Raw genomic sequence first — 27,134 nt, forward strand, 5'->3', positions numbered from 1 at the left:
TCCAAAAGTAGAAGCTCTCTAGCCAGTCAGGTAGCTTAAACGTTTATTAGCTTGGAAAGGTTCTGTCACCACAGCAGATTAAAGAATAAGCAGAGATGGAGAATGAAGAAATTGAGGCAAGAGACTACTTATGATTAAATTAATACTGTATGTACCAGTGGCACTGAGTAGAATAAGGCACAAACCATATATATATATAATATGCACCATGAAACCATCAAAATACTACAGGTCTGTGATGTTTGTATTTGTTGGTCATTAATGTTTTGTTTTTTTAATGTAACGATGAGAAACAGGATTTGTTCAATTGTATGTTGTTTAGGAGTCAAGTGGTAATGTTTATAATAATCTGTAATTTAAAATGACATGCTACTTTGCACTAATGTAATAGTTGAAAGCTCTTTTTTATTGAATAATGTTAAAATAGTTTTCTTGTCATTAGCGATGTTTTTCTTTTGTTGGAAACTTACTGACAGTACATGTCATTATGGCTTTGAGTAGTTGAGTGAGCAGTGATGGCAAACCTGCCCTGTCTGACAATTCCAAGAACAAGAAAACTAGAGTGGCAAGTAAAATTCCCTTAGAAACAGTGATGACAGTGGAACACATTAAATTATCTTAATGGGTAGCAGTAAGGGAAAAAGGTTGTCTGTCAGATAAATCTTTACATGTTTGCTTATCAGCTGAATTTTCTCTGTTGGACCAGGTTTTTTTTTTTTTTTTTTCCTTTGGAGGTTTAGTTGTATTCTCAACTAAACGCCCAAAGAGCAAGCACTTACTCTACTCTTGTAATCCCTCTGTTGTCTTTTTGTTTGTTTGTTTTTTTCCCCCCCAACAGTCAACAATAGGAAGGCTCCACCTCCAGTCCCACCCCGCACCACCTCTAAACCTCTCATCTCCGTGACAGTGCAGAGCAGCACAGAGTCAGCCCAAGACACATACCTTGACCAGCAGGACCACGGCAGTGAGGTCAACAGTCAGTCAGGACGCAGCAATTCTTCTGACAGTCTTAGTAGCATCCGCACTGATAGTCGGGCTAAAGGGAGTCAGCCGGTTGTCACTGCCACTGCACCAGTTGCAGGCTCGATACAACCTGTTCCAGCCCCTCGTGAACTCCATTCCACCACCATCTCCAGTCCTGCTGCTATCACCACCACCTCCTCCACCACCCAAATCCATAATGACATTCCAAGTGTTTGTATCACCCTAGACCCCCCACCGACTGCATCGAAGAGGAAACTTTCTTCTATTGGCATTCAGGTATGAGGTTCCTGCTTCTCATTTAGGAAGTACATTTGTAATTGGAAAAGACAGAACCATACTCGGTTAAATTTGAGTTTGTTTTGGTAATAATTGTTTCTCAGGTGGATTATATCTTGCCAAGTCCAAGAGAGGAAACGGTACCTTTGGCTACATCCCTAAAATTTCAGTCAATTGGAGTGCAAGTGGAGAACGGCAGGCCGTAAGTTGAAATATTTGACAGAGTTGTGACGTCGTTAAAATGATCGAATGTTTGATTGCTGTCTTCATAGTATCATAATGTACTCACTTCTTAAGTTATAGATGCCTCTCTGCAATTCGTCTTATTACACATATCTGGCAGCACTCACAAAATTAGCATCTGTTTACTTCTAAGGCCATGTGTGTTTCTGTAAATATTTAATGGTTTATTTGTGTCACAAATGACAATTTTTTGGGGGGGAGGGTGGTGGCCAAGTGGTTAGTGTGCTTGGTTTCAGTGCAGAAGATTCCCAGTTCAAACCCCACCCCTGCCACATTTCTCCACACAAAGTGGAGTTGTATCAAGAAGGCCATCTGGCGTAAAACTTCAAATGTCAAATCAGCATGCAGATCCATGTTGCTGACTGCTTCCTGAAAGTCACTCCACCTGTGTCCATTTACAGTCCATTTCATGACCAGTACACACAGTGAATCTGGGTTGCTTTTTGTCTCCAAATTTAATAAGGTTTTAATTACTTTTAATTTGGTTTTCAAGTCAAATTCTTGTATTTTATGATTAACATATGCCTGGCTAGGCCTCTTTCTAACGTGCGGTTTATTCAGGAAAAAAGAAAACATTGCATACGTCTCAGTAAGACTGAATAATAATGATTACATACCGTGAAAGCAGTGTCTTTGATTTCATTCCTGCTGCGTTCACACACAGAGCTATGTAAAAATATTGTTCCGCTGTGTGGCACTGTCATTGTCCACAGAAAAACAGTGTTCCTCCGTCAGCCTTCTCCACACCTTGCCTGGGCTCCCGGTAACGTAGCTTAGCTTAGCTATTGGTTTAGCTTTGCTTGGCCAATAACACAAACACTGTAGCTGGCCAACATCACGGGTCTCCTGTTAGCAGCAGTCACTCATTATGTTCTGTCCAACACCGTGATCACAGAAGTGGCTTCCTCAGCGAGACTCACTGGTGTCCCACACGTAGCAGCTTAGCTTACCATGGTGTGACATGACGAGGTAGCACAAACGTGGCCAGTTCTACGTTTTCAGGAAAGATAACGTGCTTTAAGAGTTCTCCTGGCTCCATGTATGGAAAGGATAAATTCCATGGTTAGATCCATGTTTTGAAGACTGTTCTCACACTGTGCTTGTCTTCATTTCTGCAGTCTATCTCATAGATGCTCAAAAAAAAAGGAATTCTCCTCAAAATATTACACTGGTCACCACAATTTTTCTTGCATGGAGTTTTCAGCAGATTTTGGGTAATTTGGGGCCTCTGAATCCAAATCGAGTGTTAGTTTTTGCCAGTCACATCATGTTTTTGACATATGAAAACATATTTCTCATATCAAGCATTGAAGCAAAAATTGCAGTCTCGCACATGTCTTTTGCTATATTACGGCTCTTGTTCACATTTTGTGAACCTGATTTAAAAGACTGCTTTGCAGGGGTCTATTATGATCCATTACACCACTAAAATTTAGCTGCATTTTGTAAAAGTTTTCACTGTGCTTCGCTTTTCACGTTACAGCCTTATTCCAAAATGGAGTACATTCACACACACACACACACCCATGTCTCTGTAAATTGCTGCATTTATCTTTCCCTCAGTCCTGACTAGTTTCCTAGTTCCTGCTGCTAAAAGAAAAAACATTTTGTTTCTCATGGTCTGAGAGTCCTTCACATGCCTTTTGGCAAACTTCAGGTGGGCTGCCATGTGCCTTTTAATGAGTGGCGTCTGTCTGGCCACTCTACCATACGGTCCGAAGCTCCCCATCCAGCTTGATGGAGCTTGAGAGGTGTTGCAAAGAGGAATGGGCAGAACTGCCCAAAGATAGGTGTGCCAAGCTTTAATTGCTGCCAAAGGTGCATCACATATTGAGCAAAGGGTGTGAATACTTATGTACATAGGATTTTTCAGTTTGTTTATTATATATATATATATATATATATATATATATATATATATATATATATATATATATATATATATCTGCATAAATAAATTTAATGTTGTCATTATGTGATGTTGTGTGTAGAATTTTTATGGGAAAAAATGAACTTACTCCATTTTGGAATAAGACAGTAACAGTAAAAGTGAAGCACTGTGAATACTTTGTGGATGTGCTGTATTATATTATTCTAATAATATAACAATGAATTCACACAAATTTAAAATGTAAAACTTGGCATTTATGTTTCAGAATTCAGTCATCTTCACTATGAAACTAAAACATTGGGCATTATTCCCCATCATTATACAACCCCAGTTTCAATGAAGTTGGGACGTTGTATGAAACATAAATAAAAACAGAATACAATGATTTGCAAATCTTCTTCAACCTATATTCAATTGAATACACCACAAAGATAAGACATTTAATGTTCAGCAATGCGAAAAACCAACATTGAATGCCCGTGACCTTCGATCCCTCAGGTGGCACTGCATTAAAAATCAACATCATTGTGTAAAGGATCTTACTGCGTGGGCTCAGGAACACTTCAGAAAACTATTGTCAGTTAACACAGTTCGTCGCTACATCTACAACTGCAAGTTAAAACTCTACCATGCAAAGCAAAAGCCACACATCAGCAACATCCAGAAACGCAGCTGCCTTCTCTGGGCCCGAGCTCATTTGAAATGGACAGATGCAAAGTGGAAAAGTGTGCTGTAGTCTGATGAGTCCACATTTCAAATTGTTTTTGGAAATCATGGACGTCGTGTCCTCTGGACAAAAGAGGAAAATTGTTACCAGCGCAAAGTTCAGAAGCCAGCATCTGTGATGATTTAGGGGTGTGTTAGTGCCCATGGCATGGGCAGCTCACACATCTGTGATAGCACCATCAATGCTGAAAGGTACATCCAGGTTTTGGAGCAACACATGCTGCCATCCAAGCAACGTCTTTTTCAGGGACATCCCTGCTTATTTCAGCAAAACAATGCAAAAACACATTCTGCACATGTTACAACAGCGTGACTTCGTAGTTAAAGAGTGCGGGTACTAGACTGGCCTGCCTGCAGTCCAGACCTGTCGCCCATTGAAAATGTGTGGCGCATTATGAAGTGCAAAATATGACAACGGAGACCCCGGACTGTTGAACTGAAGTCGTACATCAAGTAAGAATGGGAAAGAATTCCACCTACAAAGCTTCAGCAGTTAGTGTCCTCAGTTCCCAAACGCTTATTGAGTTGTTAGAAGGAAAGGTGATGTAACACAGTGGTAAACATACCACTGACCCAGCTTTTTTGAAACATGTTATAGGCATCCATTTCAAAGTAAGCAAATATTTGCACAAAAACAATAAAGTTTATCAGTTTCAACATTAAATATCTTGTCTTTGTGGTGTATTCAATTGAATATAGATTGAAGAGGATTTACAAATCATTGTATTTTTTTATTTACATTTTACACAACATTGCAATTTCATTGGAATTGGGGTTGTATTTCCCATTCTTAACTGGTAATCTGTGTTTTAATAATAATAAATTTATATTTTGTTTTTAATTTAATTTAGCCTTTATTTAACCAGGTTAGTCCCATTGAGATCGAGATCTCTTTTGCAAGGGAGACCTGGACAGTTAATTCACCTAACCTGCATGTCTTTTAAATGTGAGAGAAATCCCACACAAACACGGGGAGAGCATGCAAACTCCACACAGAAAGGCCACAGGTGGGAATTGATCCCACAACCATCTTGTTGTGAGGCAACAGTGCTAACCACTAGGCCACCGTGCTGCCCAAATTACCTTGTTGTTAATTCCCTTAAAAAAATTCACAGTCCAATATAAAGCCTCTCCAAAATAAAATTAATGGAAGGGATTGTTTCATTCAAGTAAAATGAATGTAGTGCATTATACTGCTTATCGTTCCAGTACTTTAATGCTATTCTTATCAGTACTTTTGCTTTGAGAAAGAGCGTGCTTACATAAATGACAACACTGTAGTATATCTTTGAAAGATTATTGAATTTACTGCAGTTCTGATAACATTAATTTATAAGGTGGTGTAATGTTTATTATGACCAATTGGCACGGGATAAGAGCTTAATAACTGAGTAAACAGGCCAGATACACACCTGTCGCTCCCTAAAAAAAATAAAATGACAATAATTCTGTCTTTTTCTTGGTCCAGTCTTTTAAAAATAAATCAGTTTATTCAGCTGTGGGGAAAAATGAGATTCTTCTCCACAGTGACTTTCAAATTTTGTGTTGGGTTCACTTTATTTTTATTGTTTGACCGAGTGCTCCCCATCAGTGTATTTCTTGTGTGTATATCAGCGATGGTGGTCTGAACACAGTCTCATAGAGGCACAAAATATACATTTTACATCACAATAATTTGGATTATTTTTGTGCGTGCACTTATAAAGCATGCCTGCTTTGCGATGGAGATATGACACTGTTTGAGCACACAGACCAAAGGTCAAAGGATAAACACACAAGCCTCATGCACACCAAGGAAGGGAATGAGCGCTCTTTTCCAGTACCTAACGTCACAGCTTATTGATACTTTGCTCTTTCATAATTTAGTCACGGCCCGTTTAATACCGGATTTCATTACCCATCTCTCCCACAGTTGAGATGATTGCGACAGAGGTTTTTCCGCTCCCTCTTTGCAACGCATCTGCACGCGCTATATAAATAAACATTGTTGATGTAATCTATTATGTGGACATGTCACACCAACACTGATGTCTGTTGTCACTTGTCTCTGTTGTCACTTGTTTTTACAGGAAACAATGCCCTTATGACTCAGGATCTCTGAGAATGTTTTGGTACATTTTATGAAAAGTGGCTAATTGAATTTATTTATTGTCACCTATATGTTGTCACGAGAAACACTGACACACCCCCATCTTAAGTGAAACAGTCTCACACAGTCTGGTGTGGTGTTCTACCATTTCTAGGAACCTGTAGCACAAGGTCCTGGTTGATGCACTCTTACTCCTGTGTTGAATGTAATGAGAAACTAATTAAATTTTTTTCTATTGCACTCCACTTTCCCATCATCACATATGTTTAACAGCCTGCTTTCTTGTGGCTTTCTCATTTTCCCTGAAACAAGTGGCCCTGCAGTGCTTTGATGTATACCCTTTCAGCTTTTAATTTCCGTTGTACAGTGTTTTGTGTCACTGTAGCTGCTAATGTGCAGTTAGCTTTCATCGTGTTTTATCGGCCTCAAAATTATGAACATGTCTGTGTCACTTCATTGTGAAATTATTGTAACATTCTCTCAGAGGCTGGCATGTTTGAATGTCCCTGCAGTCTCAGCCGGGACAGCAGCATGGCCTCCAGGCAAAATACAGAGACTGAGCCTCAGGAGCTACAGGATGCCGCACTAACGGAAAACAACACGGCCAACTGCACCCACAGTCACAAATTAAATACCACATCATCAAATGGACAAGATAGAGCCACGGAAGAACAACCCCTTAAGCACACCTCTGACCGACCCAGAATATCCACCTCACCACTTGAGGCTCTGGACCCCGCATTGGACCCCTCCTCATTACCACCACCAGATCCCAGTCTGGAGATGGGAAACTGCAGCAGCCATGCAGAGGGTGTTCAGTCCAGCATGCTGGCCTGTCTCAGAGATGGCAACTGGTTTCTGAAGCTGCTACAAGCAGAAATGGGGCGCATGGAGGGCTGGTGTCAACAAATGGAGCAGGAGACCAAAGACAACAAGCTATCAGAGGAGGGTAAGTGAGAGAATTACAGGGAGTGGCTGTCAAACACTTGGTGTGTTCACTATAGTCTTATATACAACACCTGGCAAAAATTATGGAATCACCGGCCTCGGAGGATGTTCATTCAGTTGTTTAATTTTGTAGAAAAAAGCATATCACAGACATGACACAAAACTAAAGTCATTTCAAATGGCAACTTTCTGGCTTTAAGAAACACTATAAGAAATCAAGGAAAAAAATTGTGGCAGTCAGTAACGGTTACTTTTTTAGACCAAGCAGAGGGAAAAAAATATGGACTCACTCAATTCTGAGGAATAAATTATGGAATCACCCTGTAAATTTTCATCCTCAAAACTAACACCTGCATCAAATCAGATCTGCTCGTTAGTCTGCATCTAAAAAGGAGTGATCACACCTTGGAGAGCTGTTGCACCAAGTGGACTGACATGAATCATGGCTCCAACACGAGAGATGTCAGTTGAAACAAAGGAGAGGATTATCAAACTCTTAAAAGAGGGTAAATCATCACGCAATGTTGCAAAAGATGTTGGTTGTTCAGTCAGCTGTGTCTAAACTCTGAACCAAATACAAACAACATGGGAAGGTTGTTAAAGGCAAACATACTGGTAGACCAAGGAAGACATCAAAGCGTCAAGACAGAAAACTTAAAGCAATATGTCTCAAAAATCGAAAAATGCACAACAAAACAAATGAGGAACGAATGGGAGGAAACTGGAGTCAATGTCTGTGACCGAACTGTCCACAGTCTAATCCTGGATGAAAGTCACATACAGTGATGAATCTCGAATCTGCATTGGGCAAGGTGATGATGCTGGAACTTTTGTTTGGTGCCATTCCAATGAGATTTATAAAGATGACTGCCTGAAGAGAACACGTAAATTTCCACAGTCATTGATGATATGGGGCTGCATGTCAGGTAAAGGCACTGGGGAGATGGCTGTCATTACATCATCAATAAATGCACAAGTTTATGTTGATATTTTGGACACTTTTCTTATCCCATCAATTGAAAGGATGTTTGGAGATGATGAAATCATTTTTCAAGATGATAATGCATCTTGCCATAGAGCAAAAACTGTGAAAACATTCCTTGCAAAAAGACACGTAGGGTCAATGTCATGGTCTGCAAATAGTCCGGATCTTAATCCAATTGAAAATCTTTGGTGGAAGTTGAAGAAAATGGTCCATGACAAGGCTCCAACCTGCAAAGCTGATCTGGCAACAGCAATCAGAGAAAGTTGGCGCCAGACTGATGAAGAGTACTGTTTGTCACTCATTAAGTCCATGCCTCGGAGACTGCAAGCTGTTATAAAAGCCAGAGGTGGTGCAACAAAATACTAGTGATGTGTTGGAGCGTTCTTTTGTTTTTCATGATTCCATAATTTTTTCCTCAGAATGAAGTGCTTCCATATTTTTTTCCCTCTGGTCTAAAAAAGTAACCTTTACTGACTGCCACAATTTTTTTTTTTTTTTTTCCTGATTTCTTATAGTGTTTCTTAAAGCCAGAAAGTTGCCATTTGAAATGACTCTAGTTTTGTGTCATGTCTGTGATCTGCTTTTTTTTTTACAAAACTAAACAACTGAATGAACATCCTCTGAGGCCGGTGATTCCATAATTTTTGCCAGGGGTTGTAGACATAAATGGGGAAAGGCTACATTTCGAATTCCAAAGCCCTTTTGTTTTGTGAATGCAGTTAGTTCATTGCTTGGTTTTGAGTGAGTCGTCGTGGGGAATCTTAACGTCGTGTATAATCAACTCTCAAAACTCCTTTACAGCACCATGGCCTTATTATGATATAGAAGATGATTCATCACAATTGAATCAAGAATCGCAATGATTTGGTTAGACCTTACCTGTGTGAAGCGCTTTGAGGCAACTCTATTGTGATTTGGTACTATATAAATGAAAATAAATTGAAATTAAATTGATTTGGCACAACACCATCAAGACTCTACAAGGACAACATGACATGTCGCTATGAGTAAACAAGAATGTCCACAGCACAGCATAATTTGGTAAACTTCAATAAGCTTCACCAATTGGTCAGCTTCAATGGGCTCAGATGAAGCCCATGCAGAAGAAGAAAAAGTTGCAGCTCCGTGACTTGTCACTTAAAATTTTCTGCACCTTTTTATGCATTAATCATGACATGGCCAGAAACAGCGCTGCTGCCAACATGGCAACGCCCAGATACGGGCTTCATATTGGCTGTTCTGGGTCTCTATAGAAAACCTATGGGTGACGTCACGCAGGCTTTGTACAGTGCATTCGGAAAGCATTCTCAGTGATCACTTTATCCACATGACCTTATTCCAAAATGAATTAAATTCTTTTTTTTTTCCTCAAAATTCTACACACAATTGCCCATAATGACAATGTGTGCAGCCTTTGTCACAAAGTTCAGAATTGAGCTCAGGTGCGTCCTCTTTCCACTGATCATCATTGAGATGTTTCTGTGGCTTAATTGGAGTCCATCTGGTGTAAATTCAGTTGACTGGGCATGATTTGGGAAGGCACACACCTGTCTACATATAAGGCCCCACAGTTGACAGTGCATGTCGCCACAAATCTGGGGAAGGTGAAGAAGGGTAACAAAACATTTCTGCTGCTTGAAGGTCCCAGTGAGCACAGTGGCCTCCATCATCTGTAAATGGTAGTAGTTCGGATACATCAAGACTCTTCCTAGAGCTGGCCACTCGTCTAAACTTAGAGATCAGGGTGAAGAGCCTTAGTCAGGGAGGTGACCAAGAACCCGATGGTCACTCTGTCAGAGCTCCAGCATTCCTCTGTGTAGAGAGGAGAACCTTCCAGAAGAACAACCATCTCTGCAACAATCCACCAATCAGCCCTGTATGGTAGAGAGGCCAGATGGAAGCCAATCCTCAGTAAAAGGCACATGGCAGCCCACCTGGAGTTTGCCAAAAGGCACCTGAAGGACTCTCAGACCATGAGAAACAAACTTTTCTGGTCTGATGAGCCAAAGATTGAACTCTTTGGCGTGAAAGCCAGGTGTCATGTTTGGAGGAAACCAGGCACCATCCCTACAGTGAAGCATGGTAGTGGCAGCATCATGCTGTGGGGATGTTTTTTAGCTGCAGGAACTGGGAGACTAGTCAGGATTGAGGGAACGATGAATGCAGCAATGTACAGAGACATCCTGGATGAAAACTTTTCCAGAGCGCTCTTGACTTCATTTACTGGGGTGACTGTTCATCTTTCAGCAAAACTATGACCCCAAGAAATTGCTGCCAAAGGTGTATCAATAAAGTATTGAGCAAAGGGTGTGAATATTTATGTACTTGATTTCTTAAATTTTTGTTTTTATTAAATTTGCAAAAATTTCAAAAGGAAAAAAAATGTCATTATGAGGTGTTGAATAAAATGTGAGGGGGAAAATTAATTTACGCTATTTTGGAATAAGGCTGTAACATAAAATGTGGAATAAGTGAAGCACTGTAAATGCTTTCTGGATGCACGGTGTGTATATACAGTCTATATGTAAAACTTGAGTGGTAGAGAAGCTTGAATCTTCGACTGGACTGGGTTGCTTGACGCGAGGACGTTTCGCTTCAAATCGCAGAAGCTTCCTCAGCTAAAATTCTTGCTCTGGTGGTCTGACTTCTGTCTTGACTCTTGTAGAGAAGAATAATCAAGAAGTCACAAAAGCTGGAGTTTTAACCTAACCAGACCCCTCCTACCGAGAGGCAGACTGCTATAGGCTAGTGACTAAACAATAGCTCTAATTAGCACCTGTTGTGCTCTAGTTAGCACCTTCCTAATGACAGGGCAGCTGTCCCTCTCCTGATGGCTCCCTTGACGACTCTGCTGATGACGTGAATGACTCATTACCATGAACAAAAGACTGAAACTGCTTTGACCTGAGTACCCCATTGTAAACAGGGGATAAAGCGTGTCTCAGACCCCATCCCCGGTTAAGGCTGGGTTTCAAACGTTTCACAAAGAATGCCTCCTTGACCCCTCTCTCAAACCATTTCTTCTCTCTGGCTAATATTTTAACTTCCTTGTCCTCAAATGTGTAGTTAGTGTCTTTAAGATGGAGATGAACTGCAGACTGATCTCACCTTAAAGACACTAACCACACGTTTGAGGACAAGGAAGTTAAAATATTAGCCAGAGAGAAGAAATGGTTTGAGAGGCATTCTTTGCGTTCTTTGTTGTTGTTGCCTTCAAGTTGGTGGCAAGAGTACAGGACATAGTCATGTTAGCGTCTTGTGTGTCACGATTTAGTGTCCCCAGGACCTTCCACAAACTGATAGGAGTGGTATCCTGGTCAAAAATCATGTATGTGTGAACGTGGCTAAAACTGCCAGTGACTGTGTGAGATGTCTAAGATACTCTGCTGAGAAAAAAAAAAGATTTTTCATAGTAATCTCTGTGTCATTAAAGGTCTGACAGATTAGGTGAAGCTGTGACTGGAGTAAATGAGCCAAAGCAGGGTGCTCCACATTACTGCTGTGACTCACAGTAACATTTGGTGTTGGTGTGGGAGACAACTTTTCCTTCAAAGACACCATCAGCTCAAAATACCACTCTGTTACTCTTTCTGTTTTAAAGATGAAGGAACACAGAATATAGTGCATAGAGACATCATATTGTCACTTACCCTGTTCCCTGTGAACTTGAATTCTGAATTTCAATTTTACATGCAACTAAATTATGCAGAAAAAAATATAGGTCTTCTTCCCTTGATGATTAATTGCTTAGAGAAACCACACACAGAATTGTAAACAAATAACAAATAACTGATTGTTGTACATCAAGAAGGAAAAATGCTGTATTCAAGTGCAGTAAATGTGAGGAAAATGCATAATGTGTAGACTTCTAGATGGATTTTGCTGGTGTTTTGTGTATTCTTCCTCTTGACATTGATTAATCACTTTGGGTGCTTCTCTCCCTTTTCCCTAAGTGTTGGGGACAATCCGCAGTGCTGTGGGCAGTGCCCAGCTACTCATGTCACAGAAGTTCGAGCAGTTCCGAGGCCTCTGTAATGAGAACCTGGTGAGTGAAACCAGTAGATTTTACACGTGCGTGTGTGTGCGTGTGTGTGTACGTGTGCGTGTGTGTGAGAGAGAGAAATTTGCAGATGGTTGTGAATTTTTTGTGGTCAAAAGTGTGGAACTGTCAGCTATGGTAGACCTATGGACTTTTAGTTATTTCTATTTCTTCCTGGTTTGGCCAAAGCTGTCCATGTGACGTCACTGTCAGTTATTTTCTTTTATCCTAGAACGCAAATGCTAATCCACGACCAACTGCACAGGACCTTGCAGGGTTCTGGGATCTGTTACAACTTTCAGTAGAAGACATCAGCATGAAGTTTGACGAGCTCTACCAGCTTAAAGCCAACAACTGGCAGCTTCCTGAGAAACCGGAGAAGGTATTGTTTTTAGTGACAGCCTGAACCTGCAAGAGTTTGTCTAATCTTTAAAATAATGCAGGGATAATGGCTTACTATCTACACATTAGAGGTTATAATTTCTTTTTCTCATGGATCCCTCAGGACGAAAACAAGGAGCTTCCATCGTCTGTGCCAAAGAAGCAGCCTAAACCGAAGCTGTCATCGGGTAAAGATAGGAGTGTGGACTCAGCTGTGGACAAGCAGCGGCAAGAGGCGAGAAAACGGTTGATGGCAGCGAAGCGCGCAGCATCAGTACGACAGAACTCCGCTACAGAAAGCGCCGACAGCATCGAAATCTACGTCCCAGAGGCCCAAACCCGCCTCTGAAAGTCAACCAGCAAGGACAGTGGGGGGGGGAGACTCACCTCAGATATTTACTGACATAAATGCACAGATCTGTGACGACACAAACACACAGAAGTACAACGGATGCATAGAGGCCAACCCCTCAGAGCAGCACAGCTGATGATTGGGGATCATAGGGCATCGAAACTACCCAGAATACAGACTCTTTCCGTGCTGCTGTGGGACAGAATGAACCTGACGGATGTTTCATATTATGATTATTGTTGTTATAATAATTATCTCCTAAAATAGTTATCAGAACTGTCTTAATTGTGAAGTATGTTGGATTTGAAAACATCTCCTGTACTTAGTCAGCTGAAGAATCTTGGGACCCCAAAAAGTTTACTCTGTGAACTCCTTTCACCATCAAGTCTCTGCCGGCAAATAGTGTCTGCCTGGTTTCCGAGCTGAGCTACCATCCACACACACTCAGGACCCACATGCAGGTGTACTCTCTGTCCAGAGTCTTCCTGTTCTCTGTTTGTATTAGGCTGCCACTCGTCACGTGTGGTGTGTACGTTTTTCTTTGTAACAAGTATCAGTTGGCGTTACGGAGGTTCAAAATGCAAAGAACCAGAGGAAGGCAGTAGCATATATATATATATTTAAAGAATAAATTTAAAAACACACTATTAAATGTGCATTTTGTAAATGTTGTATACCAGATTATTTGTTAGAAAGAGGTCTGTGTTCAGTACTGGGGTATTTTTTTTTTTTTTTTTTTTTTTTTATATAGATCGCGTACATGTACTGTCTTGGTATATAAGCACTTAATGCAATCATTCACTCCATTTCTTGTCTCTTCCTCTGCTTTTCATAAGCGCACACCGACTGATGTCTGTGTGGTGCCCTTGGTTAAAGTCTTAATGTTTGTTTTTGTGATGGGATGCCAGGAATTGCTGACATGCCGGTGAGCTACAGATAAATGTATGAAATGTACACATTTACCACTCATTTCGACTTGATCGTTGCACTTTTCCATTCACCTCAGATCAAGTATGCCCACTTTTTGTTTTCCTAATCATTCTTTCACTGCATCTCCATGGGATGTAGGGGGCCAAGATATTCACCCACTTTATTGTATATGGCATTCCCATTCAACCAAACTGGTGGGGTCGGGGTTCACATGCTACTGGAAAGAGAATGATTAACTTTTAAAACATCAGCGCTTTTCATTGAGGTAGTTGATGATGAAAAAAATAATTTGGCTTTAAAATGAGTAAAATCTCAAGCTCTAATTTAAGAGCTTTATTTTTATAGTAGGTGTAAATTAATTGCTCAAACACAAAGATATACATTTGCTTAATCTAAGTTATGTCAACTAGTTCCAAGGGATGGGAATTCATGGAATTTAATCCATCAGTGTCCTTTTCAATTCTGATCATCAGTTCAATTCTTTACATGTTCCTGTTCATTTTTCTTTGTGGAAAAATGTAGATCTACACAGGATTTCAGCATCAATGCAGCTGGATGTGATGACCCATGTTTTCTTTCAGAAAACCATGGCAGTGTTGGGAGAAATTGAGGTCCAAGACATAATTCTGATGGATTGTAAAATTTGGAACCAGTTCTTGATTCCTATTCCCTACAGGTTCTGCAAGTCTTGGTTATTTAAGTGGAGAAAGCAAGCTGCAAAATTGCTTAAATTAATTGCATATGTTTCGTATTTAAGGGACCAATTGACATAACTAGGTTGAAGTAAATTCATAATAGAGTGACCTTTAAAGATTTAAGAAAATCACTCTTGGTGAGTGAACGTTAATTGTTGATTTCACTCACCTTTCCATTAGCTTGAACCCCAGCCTCGTTTCAGAGTTTATGACTGAAGAACTGTGGTACATCTGTTTAATTTTGATGTCATTTGACTTTTTTAATGACTTTAACCCCGAATAAAGATGCCTGAAATATTTTTTAGAATAAATGAATGGTGCTGCAAGGGATTTGATAAGCCAAGATGGCAGCTGTTCTTAACATTTCACTATCATATGAAGTAAAATAGTTTTTTCTGCTGTGGGCTTTTCATCCATTTCTTTGCATCTGCTCAGTACCGATAAATTCTGCCTGGTCTCCAATGTGACTTTCTCATTGTGGGATTTCCTTTTTTTTTTATTATTTTTAAATCAAATTGAAACACGTGCCAATGGTACATGAGTAGAGCTGGCCACATGCATAAGTGTAGGTTGATTATTTTATTTTCCTTCTTTCCAGTAAGAGCTGGCTCTTTCCCTACTGATCAGTTTTTATGTGATACTCCAGGGATTGTGTACTGTTTTAATAAGAAATGAAGTTGAACTGGGAATGCTGACAGCACCAAGTTGTTGATTTCTTTGTATTTATATTACATCAGCTGTAAACACGTACATTTTTCATTGTCTAAAGAAATCATTAAACATCCCTTTGGTACATGTCCTGGTCATGTCATACTGTCTTTTCAATTGAACTCATCCATATTGTGATGGTAATATTAGCTAAGTTAATATTACATCAATAAATCATTAGCACTAGACCTTTGTGTTACTTTGTGATCTTTAAAAGCATGACTATTTTGTTATAAATCTATTTATGGGGTCTTGCAGGTGTTCTGTGTAAGGCATTCAGGGTACATTCTGTATATGTGTTTCTGTGATAAGCGCAATCTTCATGTTATTTTGAAAGCTGGATCCCTTTATTTGCCCACTTGCTATCCTTGGAGCGTGGCCTGATCAGGGATTGTCAGTTTGTTTACTAGTACTTCCTGAGTTTTAAAGGGCTACAAAATGGACAAAAAAAAATGACCTGATGGTATAACGGACAGATTATGCTGATGGAGCAATAATCTCTGGTTGATTTAATTTTTATTTTCCCCTCAAATTTACCTGATTTCCTGGACCTTTAATTACATCAAAGCAACAGTCATCGGGATAAATCCGGGGCACCTTGTATGTTTGACAGACAAGCATGCTGAGAATCACTCATTCTGACTTTGAGTACCTGCTCTTATTGGGGCTTTTTTTTTTTTGCTGCATATCCACTCTTGGCATCTGTCCTCAGATATCCAGCTAGGAAAATAAGCAAAACATGTAGATTACCTTCTGCTGATGGACATTATTTTGACAGAAAGCACATATCTTACAGATGAAAGGTTCTTCAATGTTCTGTATTAGTTAGACACTGTGAGGCTAGTTTCTTTTAAGAGAATAAAAAAAAATTGTGTTGGAAAAAAAATCTGTGGCATATTTTCTTTTTGGAAATAAATTGCAAAAATTGAATGCCGCACAGTTCTGAACACATGCATGTTATGATGTGAAACATGTAACATATTTGGTTCTATTAACTGAGCAGAGAAAAGTGTTTGAAAAACTTTGTGTGTGTGATCTTTATTTTAATAGTTTAAAATAAAACAAGCCAGCTGAACTCTTCAGTTTGATCTGCTTAAACATACGATCACACAGTGATTCATTCGATCTTCGTGCAATGTGATCGTAACTGTAGAGCAAAACGCAGTGTACTTTCTACAAACTGATGCAATTTTAAAAAGAACAGACAACCGAAATACCCTAAAAATAAGTTTAAAAGAAGAGTTTGCATAAGATCCCGACTGTTGGACATCCCCATACAAAGTGTACATACCTCAGTGGGTTGCCCCTCTGAGTCTGGTCTGCTTGAGGTTTCTTCCTCATTATCATCAGAGGGAGTTTTTCCTTACCACTGTCACCTGTGTGCTTGCTCTAGGGGTTGGTAAGGTTAGACCTTACTTGTGTCAAGCACCTTGAGGCAGCTTTGTTGCGATTTGGCACTGTATAAATGAAATAAATTGAAATTGCAAATAAGAGGAGAAACACAACGAATGCCCCGTCCACAGGGTATGAAATGTCATTGAATGATTCATGGGATTCGTATACTATGCTGTTTGCAGTAGCCAGATCTCAACCTATTTGACCTTAGTGAGAAATTTTGAACCCATGTGTTCAGCGGCACTCTACTGTCACCATCAAGATGAGAGGGTTTTTGGCACAGAAGTGGATCCTGCAAGGCAGAGCCTTTACGTGAGCAGCAGTCTCCAACCAAAGCACCCTGAGGTGAGCACACAGTTGAGTGCCTCTGTTCTTCTGATCGCCGTGTCCCATGAAACCAGTCTGTAAGAACAGGCTTTTTTGGAGCTCAGTGGCTCAATTTATTTGTAGATAAATGATGTTTGACTTAAAGACATCAACAAATCTTTGATTCTGTGAATGAACATGGATGAACTAGTGCACAGTATTATATTCCACAAACAGGCAATGTTGTTGAAGAACATATTTATTGTTCATACTGACGGATAACAAATAAATGAGAATGTATTCATGGAAAAGCAAAATAGCTTCAGGTGTAAAATAAATACATCGTAATATATTTACAGTACTAATACAGTACAGTAGTGACCTGCCCCTCTAACATGAAAAAAAGCATTTTCATGATTATGAAGGACAACCTCCACAACAGTTTAGCTCTGAGCGAAGAAGAAGAACATGGATACAAGGAAATGGACTGCATTTATATAGCACTTTTCCATCTGCATCAGAAGTTCAAAGCACTTTAAAATGATGCCTCACATTCACCCATTCACAGTCACACGTGCTGCCATGCAAGGCACTCGCTACACACCGGGAGCAGCTAGGGGATTAAGGACCTTGCCCAAGGGCCCTTAGCGATTTTCCTCTCTGGTCTGAAGCCCAACGCTTAACCACTAGACCATCACCTCCCGAAGTATGGTGGGTGAGTGCTTTTGGAGAAAATGAACAGTGCAACAGTGCAGTCTGTTCCACTGACAGTTATACAGCATCATGGTGTGATTTTTTTTTTTTAAATACAAGAAAACACATCAGCTGTAGGCTCGTCATCCATGTGCCTTCTGGTAAACTTGCTGAAAGGTCACAGCTTTTTAATAAAATCCTTTTCTGTGTTGCTCAAATGAAGCTGCATATCTGGTTGCGCAGTTTCTCCAGTCACAGCCTGGAACTTCTTCAGAGTTGTCATACGGTGGATGTCTTGGTGGTTTCCTTCACCAGTCTCCTTCTTGCACAGTCACTCAGTTTTTTTGAATTGCCTGCTCCAGACAGATTTATCATACAGTACCATCCTGTCTGTATTTAATTTAATTTAATTGAATTAATGTTTGTTGTAAATGAAGTCCAACGCATATTCAGTGACTTGGAAATGTTTGTGTATCTGTCCTCTGATTAAAAAACAACAAACAACAAAACAAAACTAGATCCCCGTGCACTTGTAGAGTGCAAACCTCCGTCGCCAGTTTCAAATTTCACAAATTTTTGCCTAGGAAAAAAATTCCTTTTAGAAGTGGCTTTTCATAGGCTAAAATATAATACAAAATATAGATCAATAGGGCTTTTCAATGTTAAAATCAAATATCCGCAAAATCCACAATATCAATCAATCAATCAATCAATTTTTTTATATAGCGCCAAATCACAACAAACAGTTGCCCCAAGGCGCTTTATATTGTAAGGCAAGGCCATACAATAATTATGTAAAACCCCAACGGTCAAAACGACCCCCTGTGAGCAAGCACTTGGCTACAGTGGGAAGGAAAAACTCCCTTTTAACAGGAAGAAACCTCCAGCAGAACCAGGCTCAGGGAGGGGCAGTCTTCTGCTGGGACTGGTTGGGGCTGAGGGAGAGAACCAGGAAAAAAGACATGCTGTGGAGGGGAGCAGAGATCGATCACTAATGATTAAATGCAGAGTGGTGCATACAGAGCAAAAAGAGAAAGAAACAGTGCATCATGGGAACCCCCCAGCAGTCTACGTCTATAGCAGCATAACTAAGGGATGGTTCAGGGTCACCTGATCCAGCCCTAACTATAAGCTTTAGCAAAAAGGAAAGTTTTAAGCCTAATCTTAAAAGTAGAGAGGGTGTCTGTCTCCCTGATCTGAATTGGGAGCTGGTTCCACAGGAGAGGAGCCTGAAAGCTGAAGGCTCTGCCTCCCATTCTACTCTTACAAACCTTAGGAACTACAAGTAAGCCTGCAGTCTGAGAGCGAAGCGCTCTATTGGGGTGATATGGTACTACGAGGTCCCTAAGATAAGATGGGACCTGATTATTCAAAACCTTATAAGTAAGAAGAAGAATTTTAAATTCTATTCTAGAATTAACAGGAAGCCAATGAAGAGAGGCCAATATGGGTGAGATATGCTCTCTCCTTCTAGTCCCCGTCAGTACTCTAGCTGCAGCATTTTGAATTAACTGAAGGCTTTTTAGGGAACTTTTAGGACAACCTGATAATAATGAATTACAATAGTCCAGCCTAGAGGAAATAAATGCATGAATTAGTTTTTCAGCATCACTCTGAGACAAGACCTTTCTGATTTTAGAGATATTGCGTAAATGCAAAAAAGCAGTCCTACATATTTGTTTAATATGCGCTTTGAATGACATATCCTGATCAAAAATGACTCCAAGATTTCTCACAGTATTACTAGAGGTCAGGGTAATGCCATCCAGAGTAAGGATCTGGTTAGACACCATGTTTCTAAGATTTGTGGGGCCAAGTACAATAACTTCAGTTTTATCTGAGTTTAAAAGCAGGAAATTAGAGGTCATCCATGTCTTTATGTCTGTAAGACAATCCTGCAGTTTAGCTAATTGGTGTGTGTCCTCTGGCTTCATGGATAGATAAAGCTGGGTATCATCTGCGTAACAATGAAAATTTAAGCAATACCGTCTAATAATACTGCCTAAGGGAAGCATGTATAAAGTGAATAAAATTGGTCCTAGCACAGAACCTTGTGGAACTCCATAATTAACTTTAGTCTGTGAAGAAGATTCCCCATTTACATGAATAAATTGTAATCTATTAGACAAATATGATTCAAACCACCGCAGCGCAGTGCCTTTAATACCTATGGCATGCTCTAATCTCTGTAATAAAATTTTATGGTCAACAGTATCAAAAGCAGCACTGAGGTCTAACAGAACAAGCACAGAGATGAGTCCACTGTCCGAGGCCATAAGAAGATCATTTGTAACCTTCACTAATGCTGTTTCTGTACTATGATGAATTCTAAAACCTGACTGAAACTCTTCAAATAGACCATTCCTCTGCAGATGATCAGTTAGCTGTTTTACAACTACCCTTTCAAGAATTTTTGAGAGAAAAGGAAGGTTGGAGATTGGCCTATAATTAGCTAAGATAGCTGGGTCAAGTGATGGCTTTTTAAGTAATGGTTTAATTACTGCCACCTTAAAAGCCTGTGGTACATAGCCAACTAATAAAGATAGATTGATCATATTTAAGATCGAAGCATTAAATAATGGTAGGGCTTCCTTGAGCAGCCTGGTCGGAATGGGGTCTAATAAACATGTTGATGGTTTGGATGAAGTAACTAATGAAAATAACTCAGACAGAACAATCGGAGAGAAAGAGTCTAACCAAATACCGGCATCACTGAAAGCAGCCAAAGATAACGATACGTCTTTGGGATGGTTATGAGTAATTTTTTCTCTAATAGTTAAAATTTTGTTAGCAAAGAAAGTCATGAAGTCATTACTAGTTAAAGTTAATGGAATACTCAGCTCAATAGAGCTCTGACTCTTTGTCAGCCTGGCTACAGTGCTGAAAAGAAACCTGGGGTTGTTCTTATTTTCTTCAATTAGTGATGAGTAGAAAGATGTCCTAGCTTTACGGAGGGCTTTTTTATAGAGCAACAGACTCTTTTTCCAGGCTAAGTGAAGATCTTCTAAATTAGTGAGATGCCATTTCCTCTCCAACTTACGGGTTATCTGCTTTAAGCTACGAGTTTGTGAGTTATACCACGGAGTCAGGCACTTCTGATTTAAAGCTCTCTTTTTTAGAGGAGCTACAGCATCCAAAGTTGTCTTCAATGAGGATGTAAAACTATTGATGAGATACTCTATCTCACTTACAGAGTTTAGGTAGCTACTCTGCTCTGTGTTGGTATATGGCATTAGAGAACATAAAGAAGGAATCATATCCTTAAACCTAGTTACAGCGCTTTCTGAAAGACTTCTAGTGTAATGAAACTTATTCCCCACTGCTGGGTAGTCCATCAGAGTAAATGTAAATGTTATTAAGAAATGATCAGACAGAAGGGAGTTTTCAGGGAATACTGTTAAGTCTTCTATTTCCATACCATAAGTCAGAACAAGATCTAAGATATGATTAAAGTGGTGGGTGGACTCATTTACTTTTTGAGCAAAGCCAATAGAGTCTAATAATAGATTAAATGCAGTGTTGAGGCTGTCATTCTCAGCATCTGTGTGGATGTTAAAATTGCCCACTATAATTATCTTATCTGAGCTAAGCACTAAGTCAGACAAAAGGTCTGAAAATTCACAGAGAAACTCACAGTAACGACCAGGTGGACGATAGATAATAACAAATAAAACTGTTTTTTGGGACTTCCAATTTGGATGGACAAGACTAAGAGTCAAGCTTTCAAATGAATTAAAGCTCTGTCTGGGTTTTTGATTAATTAATAAGCTGGAATGGAAGATTGCTGCTAATCGTCCGCCCCGGCCCGTGCTACGAGCATTCTGACAGTTAGTGTGACTCGGGGGTGTTGACTCATTTAAACTAACATATTCATCCTGCTGTAACCAGGTTTCTGTAAGGCAGAATAAATCAATATGTTGATCAATTATTATATCATTTACCAACAGGGACTTAGAAGAGAGAGACCTAATGTTTAATAGACCACATTTAACTGTTTTAGTCTGTGGTGCAGTTGAAGGTGCTATATTATTTTTTCTTTTTGAATTTTTATGCTTAAATAGATTTTTGCTGGTTATTGGTAGTCTGGGAGCAGGCACCGTCTCTACGGGGATGGGGTAATGAGGGGATGGCAGGGGGAGAGAAGCTGCAGAGAGGTGTGTAAGACTACAACTCTGCTTCCTGGTCCCAACCCTGGATAGTCACGGTTTGGAGGATTTAAGAAAATTGGCCAGATTTCTAGAAATGAGAGCTGCTCCATTCAAAGTGGGATGGATGCCGTCTCTCCTAACAAGACCAGGTTTTCCCCAGAAGCTTTGCCAATTATCTATGAAGCCCACCTCATTTTTTGGACACCACTCAGACAGCCAGCAATTTAAGGAGAACATGCGGCTAAACATGTCACTCCCGGTCCGATTGGGGAGGGGCCCAGAGAAAACTACAGAGTCCGACATTGTTTTTGCAAAGTTACACACCGATTCAATGTTAATTTTATTGACCTCCGATTGGCGTAACCGGGTGTCATTACTGCCGACGTGAATTACAATCTTACCAAATTTACGCTTAGCCTTAGCCAGCAGTTTCAAATTTCCTTCAATGTCGCCTGCTCTGGCCCCCGGAAGACAATTGACTATGGTTGCTGGTGTCGCTAACTTCACATTTCGCAAAACAGAGTCGCCAATAACCAGAGTTTGATCCTTGGCGGGTGTGTCGTCGAGTGGGGAAAAACGGTTAGAGATGTGAACGGGTTGGCGGTGTACACAGGGCTTCTGTTTAGGGCTACGCTTCCTCCTCACAGTCACCCAGTCTGCCTGCTTTCCCGGCTGCTCGGGATCTGCCAGAGGGTAACTAACGGCGGCTAAGCTACCTTGGTCCGCACCGACTACAGGGGCCTGGCTAGCTGTAGAATTTTCCACGGTGCGGAGCCGAGTCTCCAATTCGCCCAGCCTGGCCTCCAAAGCTACGAATAAGCTACACTTATTACAAGTACTGTTACTGCTAAAGGAGGCCGGGGAATAACTAAACATTTCACACCCAGAGCAGAAAAGTGCGGGAGAGACAGGAGAAGCCGCCATGCTAAATCGGCTAAGAGCTAGTAGCTACGCTAAGCTAGCGGATTCCTAAAAACACGCAAAGTGAATAATGTGTAAATAATTTAGAGGTGATTCAGCAGAAGGAGTGCTTTAGTTAAGGCACGTAAAGATTACACTGGGAAACAAATCGTAATCTAGATAACTAGATCAATCTAACTGCGCAGATTAAACAGCTAACAGATACAGAAAAACACCGCTGTGCTCCGGAACAGGAAGTGATACAATACCGCAGTGAGAGCCAACCACCAGTAGAGGCAAGCAAGAGGTCAAATGTCGCTCAAACTCACTCTATTCGTTGAGAGTGCTAGTTTGTACCTCATTGTCACAAACGAGAGTGATTGGGGCACTTTTGATTGAGATAAAATGCTAAATGTACACCAAATGGGCTTTTCAATACTGAATTCAAATGTCCAGAAAATCCACAATCCAGATCAGAGTCAGATCAAACTTTGTCGGGTGATAGTGAGTGCCAGTCTGCACCTCACTTTCAAATATGAGAGTGATTGGGGCATGTTTGAGTAAGATATGATGCAAAATATACATTTGATGGGGTTTTCAACATTAAATTTAAATGGCCACAAACTCTGTAATCTGGATCATTCGATAAAGGATACCATTCTAATGCTGTCAAATATGGAAAAAAAGATATTTTTGATAGAGTTATGAATTATTGAAAATTTGTTCAGTTTTAAAGATAGGGATTTTTCCAAATTTCCAAGATTTTTCCTGACTTTGTCCTTTGACCTATGACCTTGAAAATTTAATCAGTTTTGCCTATTAGGATATGAATCTTCAGTACAAAATTTTATAACGATATATGAAAAAGTGTGGGTCGATTAGTTCACAAACAAACAAGGTAAAAACAAACTGGTTGTAAAACTGATGACTTTCACGAACAATAATTCTTATTTAGTTTGTCCTTATTGGCTTTGAAAATGGTGAGACTGTGTATAAAAATATTTGTAATTCCTATATGGTGAATGTGATATTTTCTTAAACCAGTTTAATTAAAGCTGAAAATCTACACTACACGCACATCTTTGTCGTTTCAGGCTAAAATACAAAATTGCGGCCCTGTTCAAATACTTATGGACCTTACTGCATGAGAAGGGATCCAGCAGGTGGCAGTAAAACTACACTAAGGCACTTCGGCTGCCGTCAAACCTCCGAGAAAACAAAAATATGACGAAGAAGACGAGCGCAGTGTCTTGTGAACTTCCTGCTGAAAGCAGAAGGAGGCGGAGCTATAAGAAAAGCCGCCACGGTGATACTGTAAAACAAAAATAAAAATAAAACTCCTCACATCTCTTCTACTGTCCGTGGGGTACGTGAACATTTATGTTACCTTTTTGTTGTTGCTGTTGTTCTTTTCGTGATACAGCCGCCGTCGTAAGGAACTTCGGTAAAGTCAAAGATATTCACAGATTCGAAGTTCACGGCTCAATAGAGCGTAAGAGAAAAACGTTGTAGAAAGACAAACACCACTCGTTTCTAACCTCAGGAAGGTAGACAACGAGCTACAACCTTATTTTTATCCATATGAGCCATCTTCTGAGCTGAAATATATCACTGATCTGAACGGGCAGGCGGCAGAGAAACGGAAGCTTAGGGACCGTCTACAAAGTGCAAACACGGAAAAAAAAGACACCAGAAAATTATTGAATAAATCACTGTAATAAGGAGCGATATCACCAAATTCACTCCACACATCAGTGGGGTCCTGCTGATTAAAGTCATAAGGTGTAGTGACACAAAATTCACTGCACACAACAGACGTGTCCTGTTGATTATACTACAGGACTCAGTTTTTTGGAAAAAGTCATTTAAAAAAAATTTTTGGAGAATTTTTGATTGTTTATATTTTCAATAGCATCAAAGTCATAAGATGTGGTGTCACCAAATTCACTGCACACAACAGCTGTGTCCTGTAGATTATACTACAGCACTCAGTTTGGAAAAAAGTAATTTTAAAAAATTTTGGAGAATTTTTGATTGTTTATATTTTCAGTAGCATCAAAGTCATAAGATGTGGTGTCACAAACTTTACTGCACACAACAGTGGTGTCCTGCTGATTATACTACAACACTCACTGGGAAAAAGTCATTAAAAAAATTTGGGGGGATTATTCATTTTTTTAAATTTTCAATAGCATCAAAGTCGTAAGGTGTAGTGACACAAAATTCACTGCACACAACAGCTGTGTCCTGTTGATTATACTACAGGACTCAGTTTGGGAAAAAGTCATTTAAAAAAAATGGAGAATTTTTGATTGTTTATATTTTCAATAGCATCAAAGGCATAAGATGTGGTGTCACCAAATTCAAAGTTGTAGTGTTGTAGTATAATCAGCAGGACACTACTGTTGTCTGCAGTAAATTTTGTGTCACTACACCTTATGACACCTTATGACTTTGATGCTATTGAAAATATAAACAATCAAAAATTCTCCAGATTTTTTAAAAATGACTTTTTCCCAAACTGAGTGCTGTAGTGTAATTAACAGGACATGGCTGTTGTGTGCAGTGAATTCTGTGTCACTACACAAAAAAATAAAAAATTCTGCAAAGTTTTTCATAATGGTATTTTCCCAAACTGAGCTATGTAGTATCAGCAGGACCCCACTGATGTGTCGAGTGAATTTGGTGAATTTGGAGCCGTTAACTTCAAATCTGTGAATGTCATTCTAACTTTACCGAAGTTCATAACGATAGAACTTTTCAGTCAGGTGTCGGTGTGGCACTAAAACCGGTGTAAGCTCATTATCAAAATTTTAACATTTCAAAAGTAAATTATATATTTCACATTTATAACCATAGTTTAAGGCAAAGGCCCAAAGCTTTTAAAATTAAAAAGAAAAAGTCCAAATTTCGTTGTTGACCAGCCATTAAACAATGAATTCAGAACGGATGAGCCATAAATAAGAGTCATCTTCTCAGTTTTTTTAAATTAATTTATTGTTTAGAGAACTTCAACACGCATATTTCGCTTTAGCGTTATTATCACGTTATTACCTCTGTCAAGGAGCTAATGTTTTCACCCGTGTTTACCTGTTAGTATCTCAAAAAGTATACAGATTTCAGTGATATGTGAGCAGGTACATAATGTTCCAGAAAATAAGTGATTCAATTTTGGAGACAATCGATTTGTGCTGTAAATTTGAATTTGAAATGTACAAATGTATTTATTTAAATTACAAACAAGTTCGTGTATACTGTCATGTTTTGTTATATTTTTAAGTCTGATTTTACAGTTTTTGAACAATACCCCTTATCAGGTAATGCTCCCAGGAAACACATTTTATTTTACACCTCCACTCACTCCTGTTAGAACATGGGGAGCATGTTTTGATATGTTATATTTTTTTTTACATATGATTTCAAAGGTACCATACATATGTAAGGAAGGTTGCTAAGGATTTATGGGTTTAGAAACAGATCTCAGAAATATGCATCTGTGCATGAGTAAAGCCACAAGGTCTCAATAGGTACCATAGCTCAGAAGAACACCGGAATATATTCTTGAACTGAGATCTAAAAGAATGTTTGGCACATAGCAACATTTATCTAAAAAATTGTGAGAGCATGTTTATGAAATTTCTTGAGCTGATGGATAATGTCCTAGAAAATGATGGAATTTATTTTGAATTCTAGATATTTTAGGTCCAGGATTCACAAGAGATTTTAAGCAATATATGGTCTTGGCACAGGTATGCACTCTCTGTGTGCCTTCTAGGTTTTTATTAAACTGATAAGAAGAAATTCTTTAGATTTGTAAAAGTGTAATGAAGTATTTGGATGTTTATACTTGGTAAAGGATTAAAGCCATCAGTTGATTGTCTTAGTAGTGGTCAAGAGCAGTTATCCAACACACTCAAATTAGTTTGTCAAATCTATGTATAATTATGACGTGATGGCATTTGAGTTTTGGATTGTTGTCTGGATAAGACAAGACATTTTTAGATGTGATACATTGTGATGGACATTTTTCTTTACTATCTTTCATTTTTTGTCCGTAAATGTGTTCATGTTGATTCAGAAAAAGCTGCATGTGGCTCTTTCAGGTGAACCATAGAAAACGGTTTTCATGTTGCTTGGAGTTCACTAACGTCATCTTGCCCTTAAATGGGTTTTTAGCTCAGGTCCTCTAGATGGCTTATCGTTCCCCTGAAGGACACTGTTTGATTATCAGTAGAAAGACTTGCATTCTGGGGGAATTAAAATTTGGGTTCCCACAACAACTTTTTTTAGACAGAAAACTCATTCGGATGAGCGGGTTGATGAAGACAAAAACAAGAACCCCAAGTGTTTGTTTACCAGCACCACATACACTGACCCAAACTTCCAGTGTAACACCCAAAAAGGTCAAATATTTTTTGCTCAAAAACTGTAAATGATTTTTGTTC

At 39.5% G+C, this 27,134-nt stretch overlaps 2 protein-coding genes and 1 long non-coding RNA gene across 9 annotated transcripts in view; 2 read left to right on the forward strand and 1 right to left on the reverse strand.

The window, feature by feature from the left end:
• Positions 1-15,483, forward strand: part of dlgap4a (discs, large (Drosophila) homolog-associated protein 4a) — a 342,556-nt gene extending 327,073 nt beyond the window's left edge. For both annotated transcript variants that reach the window (XM_034172850.1, XM_034172851.1), the window contains 6 exons: positions 839-1,260; positions 1,365-1,462; positions 6,722-7,158; positions 12,096-12,187; positions 12,414-12,563; positions 12,687-15,483. In XM_034172850.1, coding sequence (XP_034028741.1) covers positions 839-1,260; positions 1,365-1,462; positions 6,722-7,158; positions 12,096-12,187; positions 12,414-12,563; positions 12,687-12,911 — 1,424 coding nt within the window. In that variant the 3' untranslated portion in view covers positions 12,912-15,483. The remainder of the gene's footprint in view (positions 1-838; positions 1,261-1,364; positions 1,463-6,721; positions 7,159-12,095; positions 12,188-12,413; positions 12,564-12,686) is intronic.
• LOC117512698 overlaps positions 1-27,134 on the reverse strand; it is a 589,105-nt gene that overhangs the window by 531,811 nt on the left and 30,160 nt on the right. The window lies entirely within an intron of this gene.
• Positions 23,921-27,134, forward strand: part of LOC117512692 (6-phosphofructo-2-kinase/fructose-2,6-bisphosphatase 2-like) — a 34,407-nt gene continuing 31,193 nt past the window's right edge. For 5 of the 6 annotated variants that reach the window (XM_034172854.1, XM_034172852.1, XM_034172856.1 and 2 more), the window contains exon 1: positions 23,921-24,055. The gene's annotated coding sequence lies outside the window, so the exon portion shown is untranslated. The remainder of the gene's footprint in view (positions 24,056-27,134) is intronic. The other variant, XM_034172853.1, reaches the window with a different exon arrangement.

The sequence above is a fragment of the Thalassophryne amazonica genome, chromosome 6, assembly GCF_902500255.1.
Source record: "Thalassophryne amazonica chromosome 6, fThaAma1.1, whole genome shotgun sequence".
Lineage (NCBI taxonomy): Eukaryota > Metazoa > Chordata > Actinopteri > Batrachoidiformes > Batrachoididae > Thalassophryne > Thalassophryne amazonica.